The sequence below is a fragment of the Streptopelia decaocto genome, assembly GCF_964273445.1.
Source record: "Streptopelia decaocto genome assembly, chromosome: 1".
Classification (NCBI taxonomy): Eukaryota; Metazoa; Chordata; class Aves; order Columbiformes; family Columbidae; genus Streptopelia; species Streptopelia decaocto.
In genome coordinates this window covers 88,173,474-88,190,124 of record NC_138663.1, presented here as the reverse complement: position 1 = coordinate 88,190,124, position 16,651 = coordinate 88,173,474, and the positions used below count along the sequence as shown (strand labels likewise).

The 16,651-nt window shown below is 47.0% G+C and overlaps 1 protein-coding gene across 3 annotated transcripts in view; it reads left to right on the top strand.

The window, feature by feature from the left end:
* The window catches only part of CD247 (CD247 molecule), a 57,049-nt gene extending 40,960 nt beyond the window's left edge, over nt 1–16,089 (top strand). For 2 of the 3 annotated variants that reach the window (XM_082052446.1, XM_082052448.1), the window contains 7 exons: nt 5,618–5,724; nt 8,816–8,869; nt 10,315–10,398; nt 11,111–11,146; nt 12,159–12,215; nt 13,502–13,543; nt 14,971–16,089. In XM_082052446.1, coding sequence (XP_081908572.1) covers nt 5,618–5,724; nt 8,816–8,869; nt 10,315–10,398; nt 11,111–11,146; nt 12,159–12,215; nt 13,502–13,543; nt 14,971–15,036 — 446 coding nt within the window. In that variant the 3' untranslated portion in view covers nt 15,037–16,089. The remainder of the gene's footprint in view (nt 1–5,617; nt 5,725–8,815; nt 8,870–10,314; nt 10,399–11,110; nt 11,147–12,158; nt 12,216–13,501; nt 13,544–14,970) is intronic. The other variant, XM_082052447.1, reaches the window with a different exon arrangement.
* The last annotated feature ends 562 nt before the right edge of the window (nt 16,090–16,651 follow it).

The window sequence follows — 16,651 nt, the reverse complement described above, 5'->3', positions numbered from 1 at the left end:
GCTCTGAAAGTCTGTCCCCCAGGGGGACCTGCAGCAAGAGGTTTTTGGAAGATAAGGGGTAGAAGTGAGGTGAACAGCATGCAGTGACCGTGAGTCCCTCAGATCACTGCTGGTGGAGGATGATGGCACCTGAGAAATGCTGCCTGCTTCGCCTTGGCGTGTAGCTGTGGTAGCTCTCGGTTGTTTAGGACGAAGTTTCTACCTTTAAACACCTTTGTATGTAGCTGCAGTTGCATCGATAAATCTCTTTTGTTTGGATTGGTTTTCATAGGCTTCACTGAGAAACTCCGTTTTAGGGAAGATAAAACAATTCATTTATAACTGTGTTACTGAATTTTGGTAACCCCTAAAAATAAAGCTCTTAAATGAATCACTTAATGGGGACCATGGGAGACACAAAATTTTATGGCAGACAGATTTGATCTGAATTTACAAGTCGTTCAGCTTTTACAGTCTGTCTCTCTTAAACTGTTACCAGGAATGATGGTCTAACTTAATCCAGATGCACGTTAAAAATGTCGAAGGGGAAAAAAATCCTGTTTAAAAGAAATGCACCTGTGTGTTCCAGCGTCCAGGCTGAGTTTAAGTGATTCACGTCATCAGATCCCCATTGGGGCTGGCCACACTGGGCCAGCAGCGGGAGCCAGCCCAGGGTGCAGCATCCACCTATCGTGCCAAGTTTTGGAGTGGGTCAGATGCCTCTGGACAAGGGTTTTGGGACATTCCGTCTGTCTCTGAGCCTGGAGCCAAGGAGCGGCCGGCAGCACATGCAGGCAGTGGGCTAGAGATAAACCCATCTGCAGGAAAGCTGGTGCTGGGCCTGAGACGGGGTGGGGCGGTGAAGCTGCTCTCCAAAACCACAGGTGGGTGCTGCAGCGTGGCCTCCCTCACCAGCCCCCAGGCTTCCTCTCCTTCGGCTATCGGCGTTGCTCTCAGTCTGGTGCTGGAGGGGATTTTTCTCACTCGCTTGTCACTAGCAGCTGGCATGAATTGCCTTTTTTTTAAAAAAAAATTGTTTTTAATTTTTCAATCTCCATCTCCCATACCTTAGAACCCAAAAGGCCGCAGCGGGTTGCTGCAGGGGTGCTGGCAGTGGGACGTATCCCAGATTGTGTGCCTGGACCTGCAGTGGTACAAGAGAGAGCCTGGGCACGGAGAAGGGCAGGGCTGCATCGCTGGGTGGGAGTGGAGAAGCAGAGGGGAACCAAAGTGCAGGCTTTGGGAGGAGGAGGTGTTGGAAGGAGACTTCTCAGCGGCAGAAGCCCAGTTTGGGAAAGAGTCCCAAATGTGGTGGCAGACACCTGGGGTTTGGGACTGAGAAGGGTTGGCAACCTTGCCACAAGGTGCAGCAGTGCTCCCATTTCTGAGTCCATCTCCTTCCCTGCTGCCTCATCTGCTGTGGATCTGCCAGTCCTTATTCAGCCCACGTCAGCTCCTTGCACAAAGCTTTCTGTAGCTTCTCCTGTACAAACTCCTAATGCTGTAAGTTCCATGATTTCTTTCTGGTTTTCCTTAACAACCCAGTGGTCTATAAGTAAATGTTACCCCTGTTCTACAATAGGAGACCCAACTGTGCAGCTGCTTGTGTAGGAGCATGTAGTGAGCAAGAGTTAGTGCAAACTTTCTAATTGTTGCTCCTTCAGAGCTGGTTTCCCTCCCAAGCAAGAGAGAACCACTTTGACCTCATCCTTAAGCCCTTGTGTATTTGTGTACCTAGATGTCAACTTGTGACTCAACTCCTTTTTGATGCCTGGAGAGACGCTGTTTGTCTGAGCCACGTTTAAGCAGTAAGCTTGATGTCATTTACAATGCAACATAACTATATTCCCTGCCAGCCCGTGCCTTGACATTGGCTGTGCCAGGTCCCTGTATTTACACATCTTGCTTTAAAACCCTGCTGTATTTTACAGGACTGCTGAAATTTTAGACTGGTCAAACACCAGGATATGAATATTGAAAAGGCGCTGTGCAACTCACAGCAAGTGCTGGATTATCTGTAAGGTTGAGAGGGAATTACCAGTGAAATGTTTATGATTATATTTGTGCTTTGCTCTGCGTGGGGCAGCTGAGTGTGACTGCTCCCTCAGGCCCATCAGCCACCTTGGCCTCAGCCCCCCAAACCTCAGGTGGTGCCTGAGGGACTGGCTGCTTGTTTGTGCATATTGTGCAAATAGTGAAGAGGCAGTACTGCCTCCCCTATCAATTCAAAAGCCTAAACTGTTAACACAAATAGATGCTATCTGTTTTAACTGCTGCTTGTTCATTACGCTTCATATCTCTTTGACCTTTGTTTCAATAAGCTTTGTATCTTTGGTCTTTTTCTCTCTCTCTCACTTTCTAATCCAGAAAGCTGTTGCAAATGCTATTATTTAAAAAGAGCTTTGTACCTTTTTTTTTTTTTTTTTTAATAAAGAAATCAAACACATTAAGGAAGGAGAATACATGAACTAATTAATTGTCTTGGTTTGCTTCTAAACGTTGGACTTCGTTATTGTCTCAATATGTGTTTTTCCAGGAACCATCACATCCAGACCATGTTTAGCAGGACTTCCCTCATTGAAGAGCTTCAGTCCATTACCTGGAGTGCAGGAGGCCAGGCTGCCCCAGATGAGCAACCTGTAGGCCAAGGGTGTCAAACTCATGTTCACCAGCAGCCACATCAGCCCCGTGGTTGCCTTCAAAGGGCCAGATGGAATTTTAGGACTGTATAAATGTAACTACTCCAACATTTTAGGACTGTATAAACGTAACTACAGTCCTAAAATTACATTTGCCCCTTTGAAGGCAGCTGCGAAGCTGATGTGGCCCCTGGTGGAAATGAGTTTGACACTCCTGCCATAGGCACTCAGGTGGCTCTGCAAAGTCAGCCAAGGTTGGCCACAGCCAACATGGAGCTACAGCTAAGTCACTCACACTCCTGGCTTCTTCATAGTCCTCTACTTCTGCTCAGGTTACTCCTGGTCTGGGGAGTTTATTAGTGCTGGAGGGCAACTGGGCTTGAGATGACAGATGTGAACATGCCCTGTTCTGGTACAGAAGAGGGGAGTCGGGGCCAGGATCCCCAAAGCCACCTCAGCAGCATCGCAGTCACCTCAAGGCTTCCTGGCTCTGGCTGGCCCTGTGCTGGGCTACCCCCCTTCCTTACATCTTATTTCTGATCCGGATACAGCGCTGGAAAACCCTGAGCTGCTTCTGGAGACATCCAGGTTATGCTGCGGCAGGCTGCTGAGTTACTGCTAGAAACAAATGGCCTCTGGATGCTGCACAGCTGTGTTCCCAATGCTGCATTTTAGTTATGAGGTCTAGTGTGATTCAAGCTGGTTTTGTGTTGAACCAACTCTGGTGTAAAATATTGTCCTGTGACTGTTTAGAAGGAAAACCCTAGACAGCTAATCTCAGCTTGTTTGTGGCTTTAGTACACATTGTCAGGCAAATAACTTCATCTCTCTTTCTCCATTTACCACAAGTATATGAGGTTTTAGAATCCTGAAAAAAACGTGGTGAAGGCTATTGTTTATAAAGTGCTTTGAAACTTATTTTTTAAATAAAAGAAATAGAAAGGGAAGAAGGAAAGCCTTCCAGGATCTTACTTTATTTCCATGGATTTGTTTCTAAATACATGATTTAAAAAAAAAAATGAATGCAAACTCCTAGTTCAGACAAGCAAACAAATCTACTGTATGGAAATGTGGTGGTGTGCTGTTACTATTCTTGTGTGGTTGTTGTTTTTGTTTCTTCTGGCTGTGTTAGGCTCTCAGAGGGAACAGTGATTGTATCATCATCTGCTTGATAATTTACAATTGCGTTACCAAGTGTCCAGGCATGGCTTTTCAGCCGTGATTTATACAAATTGCACACTTGAGCAGCGCGACAGGCCGTGATCATTAACTTCATTTCTGTGAAGGAGACTTCCTCGCGGTGCTGAGGGCAAACTGCCTGCATGTCACCTGCAAGTTGTTTCTGATGAGATCACCGGTGTGTCCCGATGGGCTGAGGAGAAACCCCAGCGTGCAGAACGGCCCTGCTCTCAGCACCCTGAAGCGCTGCACCCAGTGGTTCGACAACCCCCCCGGCACGTGCGGTTAATGGGAATTGCCGCGCTTTGTTCACCTGAGGAAGGACATGAATCATACCCATTCTTTTCAATTTATCTTCATTGAAGGGCTTCGCAGGCTCTTGATCATTCTTGTCTTTCTCTTTTGAACTCTCTCCAATTCATTGTACAAAGCACATCTCAGATTCATTTTTAAGTGATTTTTTTTTTTTTTTTTTTTTTAATAACTGTACAATACAGCTTTTCCTTTGGGGATGGACCTGGAGCTGCATATTTGATGTATAGTTACTTAGGCTTCTAGAGCTGAATGGCTTTGATTTTTTTTTTTTAAGCTACATTTGTGAACTTGCTACATGTCTATGAACTGACACAAGGGCAGTTTCATCAATTTTAGATGCTGAAAACCAACAATATTACTCTGCCCTGCTTGGTGCAATCAGTGTTTAAACATACACAATGTTGGTTAGGAAATAAATATCAACATCTTCTCAGCAACAATTTTATTGAGTGCTTAATTAGGGCAGTAGTAGATTTTTCTCTCTCCCATAAAAGTTTTAACAGTTATTTTAAAAACAAATAAAAAATAAAATTATTCTGGGGGTGACCCATCCAAGAAGAGGTAGCCAGTTGAAGTTCTTGTACAGGGTATTCAGGTTAAAAACCTTCCTCTCAAACTGAAAGTGCATCAGGATGTCTCATGAGTATCTCATGGATGTGTCCTGAATATCTAGGGTTGAAAGTCTGTTTCTCCTGCCCATAGTTCCCATCTCATGATTAATGGTCTCCAGCATCCCCAAACTGGGAGCCCAAGGTAACACTTGCAGAGAAGACACTGCAGCTTTACAGTTGCAATATATAACCTGGAGTATGAGAGACACACAGATTCCTCTTCTGAACAGAGCAGTGATTTCAGCCTGGAGCTCCAGCCGACAACAGTGGTGTCAATCGGTCTTTACATTTAACACAACATTTTGTCCTGAGAAGCCCTTCCCTAAAATTTTGTCCAAATGGATGTATTTTCTCCCCCCCCAGGTTTTAAATGATGAAGGAATCCCTAACCAGGCGCAGTAATGGATCCCTGGAGGAGGTGCTACTGTGTTTTCCCAGAAAACAGATGCTCTGTGTGAGGCTTCTTTGCAGTACCTGGGTGTTGGGGATCCTGGGTTGTGTCTGTGCAGATCCTGTGCTCGTTCTCTGACCCGGTCCTGCCAGCTGCAAGGAGTGTAGCCCGGATTCTGAGAGGGTAAAATGTCCTGTATTGGATCAGGGAGGTTGCAAACGTTTCCATCCTTGGAGATACTCCAGCTCAGCTGGCTGAGGTCCTGGATAACCTGGTCTAACTGACCCTATTCGGAGAGAGGGTTGGACCTGCAGTGGTTCCTTCTGACCTAATGAATCCTATGATTCTTATTAAGATTTCCATCTCCTTTGCAAAAGGACAGACTTGCCCTCATACTGGCTTTTTTTTCAGGAAGCACCATGTGGCATTACCACATTTATGCCATCAAGCATGCAGTGATACAAACGGCCTTGTTTGTTGATGTATCTGATGTTTCTCTACAGATGCTGTACCAATTCTTGGACTGACAGACCCGAGACTCTGCTACTTACTGGATGGATTCCTCTTCATTTACGCAGTCGTCATGACAGCCCTTTTTGTGAAAGTGAAGGTCAGTCTATCCAAACACAGATGCATTTGGCTTTGGTGGTGTAAATAAGCTGGGCTTAGTGGGAAAGTGGGGCTGGAGAGGAAGCATGTCTCTTGGAATGAGACCTTTCAATTTTTTTTTTATTTTTTTTTTTTAAACTTTCCTTCTTTTACAGTGCCAGCCTGAGTGATCTGGGGCGAAAAGAGTTTATGAGAGTATTTTCATAGAATCATAGGATAGTTTGGGTTGGAAAGGACCTTCAAAGGTCATCTAGTCCAACCCCGCTGCCATAAGCAGGGACATTTGCAACTAGATCAGGTTGCTCAGAGCCCCGTCCAGCCTGGCCTGGAATGTCTCCAGCGATGGGGCATCTACCACCTCACTGGGCAACCATCATTGTAAAATATTTCTTCCTCATGTCTGGCCTGAATCTCCTCTCTTTCAGTTTAAAGCCATTACCCCTTGTCCTGTTGTAACAGGCCCTGCTAAAAAGTCTGTCCCTTTCTTTCTTATATGCTCCTTTTAAGCACTGAAAGGCCACAATAAGGTCTCCTCAGAGCCTTCTCTTCTCCAGGCTGAACAACCCCAGCTCTCTCAGCCTGTCCTCACAGCAGAGCTGTTCCAGCCCTATGATCATTTTGTGGCCTCCTCTGGCCCCTCTCCAACAGGTCCATGTCTTTCCTGTACGGAGGCTCCAGAGCTGGATACAGGACTCCAGGTGGGGTCTCACCAGAGCAGAGCAGAGGGTGCTACAGTTATGGGTGCAGTCAAGGATTCTGGATACTGTAGCTGGGAAAAGCCTGATCAACAGTGATGTGGTTTCTTCTACTGCTTTGTCATTGGAAAGAGAAGAGGGGATGTACAGAAAAATCAGGATAAATGCCAAGCTTACAAAGGATGTATTAAAACATCTCAAGAAGTCAGACATCTTTGATAGTAGGAATGTGATGATGTGAATAATGTAATTCCAACAACCACAGGAAATGAGTCAGGGGAACAGGACAGACAGAACTTGCTGGGCTGTTGTTACCATCCAGCAGTTGTTCAGCATCTAGGGAAACACATGGTGGCTTTAGTGCAGTTCCACAGAAGAAGACAATGCAATGCGATGGAGGCATGTGCGTTTCCAGATGTGTCCATGCTCTGAGAGCTCTGCTCATCACAGCAGAGGAGCTGCCTGCCTCTCCTTGGCACAGGGCACTCTGATGCAATGGTGCTTTCAGGCCAAAAGGTGCCTTGTCTGCTGTCGGTACATCTGGTTCAGCCACCCCCCAGAAGCAAAGGCTGCAATTGCTTCTGACCAGGTGGTGTCTGGGCTCACCAGCAGGAGCCCTGACAGGGTGATGTGGTGCTGCTGCTGTTATCCCAGCGGCTCTGGGATCGTTCCTCAGGGCACCAAAGCCAGTGCTGAACCCAGAGGGAGGGATGTTTGGAGGAAATGAGCAAAACTCAGTAACGGCAAAGGAGAAACCTTTGTTGTTGCTGGTGTAGATCCTGACTGCAAATGAAAGCACCGCTCTGGGACTGGAAGCCTTTGTGAGGCTGCGGGAGGGACGAGCCACTGGGGGACATGGAGCATGATGGAGCCGTGCCCCTTGCCTGGAGCAGGGCGAGACCATCACACTTACGGAGGGCTCAGCAAAGCATCTGAGGAGGAGCATGACCCTGGCACTGGGAGCTGCCACAGCTGCGGTGCCCTTGCCAGCCACCCTTCCTCCCCCACCAGAGCCTGTCGCTGCTGCTGCGCGGGCAGAAACTCTGTGGTTTCTGCTTCTGGGGCTCCCCGCAGGGGCAGAGCTGGAAATGGCCCCTGGTGGGAGGCAGCGGCTCTCACCTTTCAGTCTGGGAGTGCTTGCTGTCCTCCTGGTGCTCCTGGCTGGGAGCTGGCACGCCAAAAGCAGCAGAGGCGCTGCAGCTGAGACACCACCATAAAGCACCAAAAAGCTGGTGGGGTGTTTTTCACAGGGCCTCCCTCTGTCTTGTCCCAAACCTAGGACTTCTTTAGAAGTCTTCCAAGCTGTGTCGTATCTCTAACCTCACCTCCTGGCCAGAAGAATTGTTTGTGGAGGCTTTTGCCAAGGGCACAGCCTCGTCTCTGTTGTGAGCCTTTTATGGACCACATGGATGATACACATGACATTTAGGCAAGAAACGTGAGTTAGATGCTTGGTAAATTACTGGCCTCACCAAAGCTTCAGTGGTGATAAAGGCACTTTCACAGGGGAAGTAGTCAGGTAGGTAACTTGTAAATACTACAAATGTGATTTTAAAAAACAAAGTCAAGTTTATCCTATGCCTAAAAACAAACCCATCTAGAATGTTGCTTTTAAAAAAGATTTTATCATACAATAATAAATACAGAAGGTTAAAAACAGAATCTAGTTTGGCACTGTTTTTTGAAAGGACTGGAACACAAAGTAGCTGCTCTCACTGGCCTAAAACTGCCCTTTTTCCCTGAAAGTCTGGCTCAGCAATTAACTGCTTATAAATATTGTGAGGAGCACAGTCAAAGACTATCTACAGAAGGGAAATCCTCTACATACTCCTTTACATACCTTACCATGGTGGCCCTGCAGCCCTATAAGCCAGGTGCTGCTCCCAAAGGGCGTGGGGAGCCCCAGTGCCCTCTGAAGCTGAGGGCACCCAGGAACTTTGCAGGCACCACTTTTGCTGGAGAACCTGGGGTCTTGTAGGGGTGCTTTTGGTTGCCAGCAGCCCCAGATAACCACATTTTCTTAATATAGGCTGAAATTATGTTTTTATAGCCTGATGGAGCTACTTTCAATAGCACAGGTTTATGATATACACAAAGGGGGCGGGGGGAGTGAGTGAGAGGGGGCGCAAACAAACCAAACCAAAACCAAACAGATGCTTCGAATAGTAGTGAACTGGTGTTATGCGCAAGTAAAGTGGCCTGACTTCTGAGAGCATCTTGGTGTGTGGATGGAAGTGCCAGTGCAGCAGTGGCTTGTATGGTCCGTAGCCACATCGATCTACATCTGGCCGCTTATGGGGTGCCCTGTTTCAGAGGGGAGTAACTTCTAGGAGAGAGGGAAGGAAAGGACTGAATGGAGCTGCTGGCTCTCTGCTCACAGTATGGTCTCTCTTCCAGCTTAGCCAAGCCTCTGAACCACAGCTGCAACCAGGCCAGAATGATGTGTATAATGTAAGTAACTACTGGTTTTTTTTGTTTGTTTGTTTTCAAATCTGCTTCCCAGACAGACCTTTTTTGGCCCTTATAGATGGTGAATAGCCCATGGATCAGAAAACCTCGACGACCCAGCTAATGAAAGCCATATACCCAAGTGTGCAGCACAGCAGCTGTAAGGAAGAAAAATAAAACCCAACAATGGCAACTTCTGCGGTCACTTGTCTGGCTGTATGCTGGGTAGATACGTGGGCTTTAGGTTCCTCATTTGATCCACCGGGCTGAAGCTATACCAGGAATCCAGACCATTTTGGAGGCAGTGCTCGATGTGCTGCACCGTGTAAGATGCCTGCAGGAGCTCTGTGTGTCTGTCTATGTTTGTCTGTCTGTGTGTGTGTGGCCACCAGACTGTCATATGTGACGTGCAAACCCCAACTCCGCAGCTGGCTTGCAGCTATGACCCATTGCCGCTCCTCAGGTGACTCGCAGCCACGCCGCCTCCCGTGTTGCCAGCGGTATTTGATGTGGGCTGGAGAAAGGGCAAACGCCCAGGAATGCTCTTGCTGACTTAGGGCGACTGTAGCTCTTGTAGCATCGGGTGTGTGGAGCCCGAGTCACCATAGCACGGCTGTCTCTGTCCCTCAGCTTTCCTGTTTCCCCCCAGTGAAACCTGTGGTACCAGATGGGACTCGAGGTGTATCTGGTCTGCTGTGCCCTGGTGGCACCCGGCATCAGGTGGCTCCTCAGGCAGCGGCAGAGGACAGACCCTGTCTGTCCTTCCTAGTTAAATTGCTCACTCATGCTAGCATTAACTCTGGCTATTTTCGCTATGTCTACTTGGCTTTTGATTTTAATTTTTTTTTCCTCTCACGCTTTTGACCATAGCCACATCCTGTGACGAGTTCTACTCTTTAACCGTGTAATGTATGAACACCAATGCATTTTTTTTTTCAGTTTAAGAAGTGTTGCCTGTCGCATTTTCAGTAGCGCTCTGTCCGCTGTGTTATTCTGACCTGAAATCTCTCCTTTGCCCTCACCCAAGGTAGCCTTTCCCAGATGAGAAACGTGTTGCACATAAAATTTCTGCAGCCAGTTGATATGAATTTAGACAAGCTGTTCTGCAAGAAAAATCAAGTTCGTGGATCTTCACCCACCAGTGGGAAAGCATGAAAGTCAAAGTCCCTCCCCCTCGTGTGCTCTCATTTTCAGCTCATTTCTACTTAAGAAAGGTTCTTGATGCAACGGCTTGCAGTTTTGTGCTGCACAAACCACTTTTTGTTGTTTCCATGGCTTCATTATAGAAAGTTTTATTGACAGTTGCATTGAGGAGTAAAATAATTTCTAACTCTGCTATAGTACTCATGAAGTCGGACAACAAACTGAGTTCCCATTCTTGTGTTAAGTCAAGACCTGCTTTCTCACGATCACAATGTCCGTCACTGCTTCTCGCTTTCTCGTTTCAGCAACTGTCTCGTGGCCGCAGAGATGAGTATGACGTTCTGGGGGCCAAGCGAGGTGCAGACCCTGAGCTGGGCGGGAGACACCAGGTAACTTCCATCCACACGTGCACCTTTTTTCTTTTCAGTCTGGTTCCTTCCTTCTCACGTCTAACCGCTGCTCAGACATGCAGGCATCCACCACGCCTTCGCTAAGCATCAGCGCCTTCCTGGAGAGGGAACGACAATCTGTGTAGTAACTCAGGCGGCTGGCGGTGTGGCGGGGACAGGAGCAAAGCTTCCCCCCTCCCCTTTGATCTTGGCCCCTCGCCCTCCCCCGTCACTTTGCTGAGCGCTTGCAGCCACCCAGGGTAGGAAGTGACACCCAGCCGTGGGGCGGATGTGGAGCAGGCAGGGCAGGAGTGGGTGTTTCACGAGAGCTCGCTGCACGTGATGCCGCCAAGCAAGTTGCCAACAAAGCCAAGCAGCAGCCAAAACAACTTTCTGCTGCAGGGCCCAACAGTTTCAAAGGAGAAGGGAGGGGAAACCTCCTGCATCAGCAAGTAGGGCTTACCTGCAGGTGACAGCTGTAGGGATTGTGCAGAAAAGAGCCAAGTTTTATCAATTATTTAAATTAAATTGATTTTCCTGAGAACAAGTTGTCTTAACAGAACCTTATGGGTGGAGGCAAGATGGGCTGTAACAAGCATGGCACGTCCACGGAGCTATAGCTGTGCCTTAGAGCAAATGTACGGGCACATGCAAGGTGGTGGGGGATGCTGGCAGGGCAACACATGGGCAACTTTCTTATTTTGTTTTACAGCAGAGAAGAAGGAACCCTCAGGACACTGTCTACACTGTGAGTAGAGGGAGAGGAGAGGGAGGGATGGCTGGAAATAAGAGTTTCTATTTCATACAAAACTTTTTTTCTCCTACATAATTGCAGCTTTGGTTCGAACTTAAGAGCTGCTTTCCAAGATTGCTCTTCCATTCTACCTCCCGCTTCCCCCTTTTTTTTTTTTTCTACAAAATTTCTGTTCCCTTCTCCATGACAGAACAGAAACATTGGCAGATGGGGGAAATCATTTGGATTGAGATATCGGCTGATCTCTTTAGGTTAGCCATTAGCGACTAACCAACCTTCCTCCCATGTCACTGGTACTGCAGTGTTTGATGTTCATGTTCTCCTGCTTCTTTGACAAAGGCCAAACACCAGAGCATCTGAGAGTCACTGCTTAGGAGCCTCTTGATTTAATTGATTCAAATCTGACTAAATGTGCTCCGAAGGATAGATACATGACTGATAAAGCTTGTGTCTTGACTCGGAGCTTTCTGGGTGTTCAGTGCTTGCTGAGAATGAGCTTATTTCCAAGACTTGCCTTCATCCTTATTGAATCAGACGCTTTGATGACAGCTGGTCAGAAACATTTGGGAACTGCTTCCCTGCGTGGCGGAAGGAAGAGCTCCTCCTTCCTAACCTTCACCCTGCAATGTTAGACTTCCCTTTTCTCTGGGCCTGAGCCGCATGTTCAGGTTTGTCCCCCCAACAAATGCTGCTTAAAGTTCTTTTTGGAGAGCTTTAACTGTAGCATGTCACACCAGTCTAGATAAATGACTTGGCCGAAGCAGAGTTATATTAATTTAAGTGTTTGGAGATGAGGTGGTATTGATGCACTAAGCAGATTTGATCATGCGTAGCATTAACTTAAATGCACGCTGGTCAAGTCCCACCGCTGTGTCTTCATCTCTGGAATACACTGAAGCTCTGAAGGCAAGGTGGGCCCAGAAGCACAGGCTTGAAGTGCAGCCACCCAGCGGCTGCCCTGGCTTTTCTAGTAGCGTGCTAACTCTTCCCCCATCTCTGCTTGCAGTCACTGCAGAAGGACAAGATGGGTGAGGCATACAGTGAAATCGGAATGAAGGGGGAGGTGAGTCCTAATTTCCTTCCTGCTGAAAGCTTGGGATGAAAAGCCCCTTACTGCTGCTCCCTCACAGAGCTGTAGCCCTGGCTGCACGTCGCTGCCTTGCACGGGGATGCCCCTGTGTTGCACAGCACCTACAGGCACAGCTGCCAGCAGTTACCTACTTCCTGTAGTAACCCGTGTGTTGGGTGCAGCAGTAAATAAGACGTATATAGCTATGGCGGTGTAGTAGCCATAAACCAAATTGGAGAGTGAGCTTTGTCCCGTCAATATTAGACACACAGCCCGAGCAGTGTCCATGTGCGGATTCAATAGTGTCAGCTGAAAACATTTCAACTTTTGGACAGAAAACTTCCAACAGCTGCCCCAGCTGAGGAGGCAGAGGGTATGAGGTGGATGAGGAATAGTGGGGAGGCTGGTCTGCTTTATAGACACAAATAAGTGTTTGCAAACTCCTCCTTGTGCCTGTCTTCAGAAAAGTGATGGGGGAAACATTCTCCTTCCTCCACTTCCACTCTCAAATATTCAAGAAGGAACAGATCAGTTATGTCTAAAGCCAGCAGCAATTGGATACTTCCAGCTCTGTGCACCACCTGCTGGGGGAGGGAAACTTGGGTTGAAAAGATACCGGCTGGGGATGCTGTTTACGGTGAAATGAAAAATTGCTGTGACCTACACAGGTTCTATATAATGTCATGGTGTCTTATATATAAATTTTCCCTCTGAAAAGTGGAAAAAAGGGCATTTCAAAATAAAGTTCAGCATTGAGAAATGCTGAAGTGACACCAACATTTTTTTTTTAAATTATTCTAATGCCCTTCTACCATCATGAAGCTCAGTTTACAAGCTATGGGTTTATGAAGTCTCACCATGTTTTTTACAAATGTTTCTATTACTGGAGGAAGGGGCTGGGAACACCAAGACTAGATATGCAACCATCCTGCAATTTTAACTGCAGCAGGAGCTACCTCTTGCCACAGGTTCATGTCATGTCACAGTCAGCACCCTGCTGCTGCAGGGCAGCTGTGACCAGCCAGGGCTTGACGTGCCGGGCTCCAGCCAGGGCTGCCAGCTCTGCTGTCGCTGGTTCTCTCCTGCAAATCGCACTGGGTCGCTTCGCCTGGCAACTCCTCATGCCCCTGGGAATGCAGCAGCTTTCCCTCCTGCACAGAGGGTGTCCAGGCCAAGCACGGCTGCTGACCCTTGGTACAGGATGGGCGAAGATAGGGTTATTTTCTTTCGCGTGATGGGAAAAGCACTCATTAATCGACGCTTGTTTTTCTTTCCCAAAGCAGCAGAGGCGGCGAGGCAAAGGGAATGAAGGTCTCTACCAGGTACGCAACACATCCAGCAACTGGTCCCCTCATCTATCTTCACGGCTTAATTGTAGCCTCCAGTTTCAGATCTCAATGCATGATGAAGCAGAGCTTTCAAAGCAGCTTTCTGAGGATAGTCACACAGATTCAGGGCAAAGACCACACCACTGGTACTTTATCAAAGTGGCACCATATTCAAAATACAACTGGCAGGAACATTTGTTTAGCTGCGCTGGTGGGAACCTTTTCCACAGTCCTACATCTTGGAGAATCACCTTTTGACTGCAGCAGATGACGCATACAGTTCTGTCTCCAAACTGATTATTGCTGAAGTGGAAACCTTCAGGTTGCCAAGCAGCCGTTGTAATGCAAAGCATCAGTGGTTCAGCCCATCTCACTGTCACATACAGAGAACAAACTGGTCGGCACTGCCAGTCCCTTGGTGCGCTGGGGTGTTTCAGTGTTGCACACATGTAATGGAAGGCAAGGAGTCCATCAATAAGGCCTTATTTGGGCTGCCATGCATGTTCCAAAATGCACTTTACTGTCTATAGAAGCCTGTACATTGCCACCAACATCTCAAAATGACAAAAATAAAATTTATATTAAAAAGTCATTCTGATGCAGCACATGCCCGGGAGTTTTTCCTGTAATACGGCATATTTGTCACTAATGGCGCTTTTCTCCAAAACGTGCTCTACTGAGATAGTCCCATGCAGCTGCTAAGCAGCAGTATCTGATCAGGGTACTCAGTATGCTGCTAAGTAGTCATGGCAGAGGAGTAAGGGAGAGTTGGAAGTTTTACAAGCAAGCAGCACGTCTTACTAAATCCTCACTCTTGGAAGTCTTGGTGACCTCCTAGGCTGAGCTGGGACTCTGCCACATCTTCTGCTGCCTCAGTCTTGGAGTAGTTGGTTCTGTGGCAGCAGCAGGGATGTGCAACTCAGGTGTTACAGCTCACTCACCCTGCTAGCACAGGCTGGCAGGAGAGGGGGTGCTGAGCCTCAGGAAGGGGGTGGAAGGAGATGCTGCTTGGGATTTGCAGCTATTTGAAGCCCTGCTGCCAACTCACCTGGAGTTATATCGTTGGACTTCTCTTCCAAATTACAGAGAAATCCAGAGAACATTTAGCAAAGTTCAAGCATCAGTTTGCTCTTAATGGTCAATAATATGCAAATATTATTGTAACTGCGTAACTGTTCAGGATGAGCTGCTGTAGTCATATGTTCATAGCAGTTATCCAGGATACACCTTGCCTTCAGGCAAGTGGCAGCTATTGACACTGTATTGACACTGAGTCACTCATGAGTAAAAACCTATTTGGGGGAAGCAAAAAAATAATAAAAGAATTATGCTACTGAGCCCCTGCTGCCTTGTTCCTGAGCAGTCAGCTGGGGAGAACTAATCTCTCACAGTGGTACTTCACCTGTTTTTCTGTTTTTCAGGGACTCAGTACAGCAACCAAGGACACCTACAATGCTCTCCAAATGCAGCCTTTGCCCCCTCGCTAAACAGGAGTCACGGAGGGGATGGGCAAGGGTGAGATGCTCACCGGCTTTGGGGAGGAGAGGAGGGAAAGCCTTGTTCATCCAAAACAGGCACTGTGTATTTTCTCACTGCAACAACCTACTTCAGTTGGTGCACAGAGGGAATATGTCTGGACTTGGTCAGTGCCTTCTCCCTTCCCGCTTGAATCATGTAACTGCAAGCTTTAGCCATTAAAATGTACATACTTGTAAAGTTATTTCCAATAATAGTGGTTATTAGGCCGATTTCTTGTAAGATTTGTGTTGTGGGACCAGACCAGTAGGGACACCTACTACCACAGCTGTTTCATAGCTCTTACTTGCCTTCCAGGGCTATCAGGATGTCATTATTAAAGAACTTGGAAAGATAGGGCTGTAGTTATTTCTTGTAGTATTTATCTTAAGGCTGTTTGACACAGACCAGCTAAAGGGTTTGCTTTAAACTTTCCTTTTAAAAACTGCTTCAGTGGAGGTTGACTTCTTTTCTCAATTGTAGAAAGTGACATGATGTTACTATAGTGAAGGACAGAGGCTAAACGCAGGCTTTTCAGTCTGAAGAAAACAAGCACAAAGCTCCACCAAAAGCTCAAGCGGTGGCATTGCCACTCATCCAGCACTTGGAGCTAAACACAAGTCAGGTATAACCTGCATGAGACACCTCAGAAGGCAGAAGCTACCATTGCAAAGAAAATAAGGAGAATGGACTCCGCTACAAAGAGAAAAATACTGGAAAAGCCAGAACTCACCACAGAGAATCACATTTTGGCTGAAACTACGGCCTCCCTCACATGAGTAACACCTGCAACTATCACTGCAGAACAGGCTCCCCCTAAGAGTTGGTGCGGTAATTCTAATGTCAGAAACAGACAAAAATGATTGTTTCTGGGCAAGAGAAACTGTAAAAAAGCCATTGTCAATGCAGTTTCTAAAACAGCCTATCATCAGGTTACCTCCAAGAGATGATGCAGGTATCATTCCAAAGTGATAAGGGTTCAATAATGTAATGATTTTTGATGAATTAATAAAGCTAGTGCCAAAGACCTCTGTGTGTGCGTGATCAGCTGTAGGAATGGTACAGGCTCATCAGCTGCTGCAACAATTCACACCCAGCAAGCATCAACTCCCAGGCAAGCTGAGGAGGACAGAATTCTGACAAAAGCTTCTAAACACATCCTGGGAGGTGGGATGGGATGTTGGGAAAATGCTGTGAAGCCAAGTACAAAAAGGACACTCACCTCCTGCTGCATCGTCATTTCATCAGTGACTTGCATGACTGTGCAATGAAGCCTGTAAGCGACTCAGCAAGGACAAAATTAACTGGGGTCGGGAGGTGACCAGTGTGTTCCACCAGCCCTGACGGAGGGAGCAGAACTAAAGCACAGCTGGGGGATGAAAAGCTGCTGCTGTGGGCACTGCCCAGAGGAGGTTACATGTTTATTTCTTAAGGGACTGGGTTAGCCGCACAAAAAACTTGCTGAAATTGCTGCTATTTGAATTAAGCAGTAAAATTGTAAAACTGTACCTGCAGTATGTGCTCGTGACTTTTAAATAATATTTCAAAGACACTACATTAGTTTTTTTTTTTTAAAAAAAAAAGTAA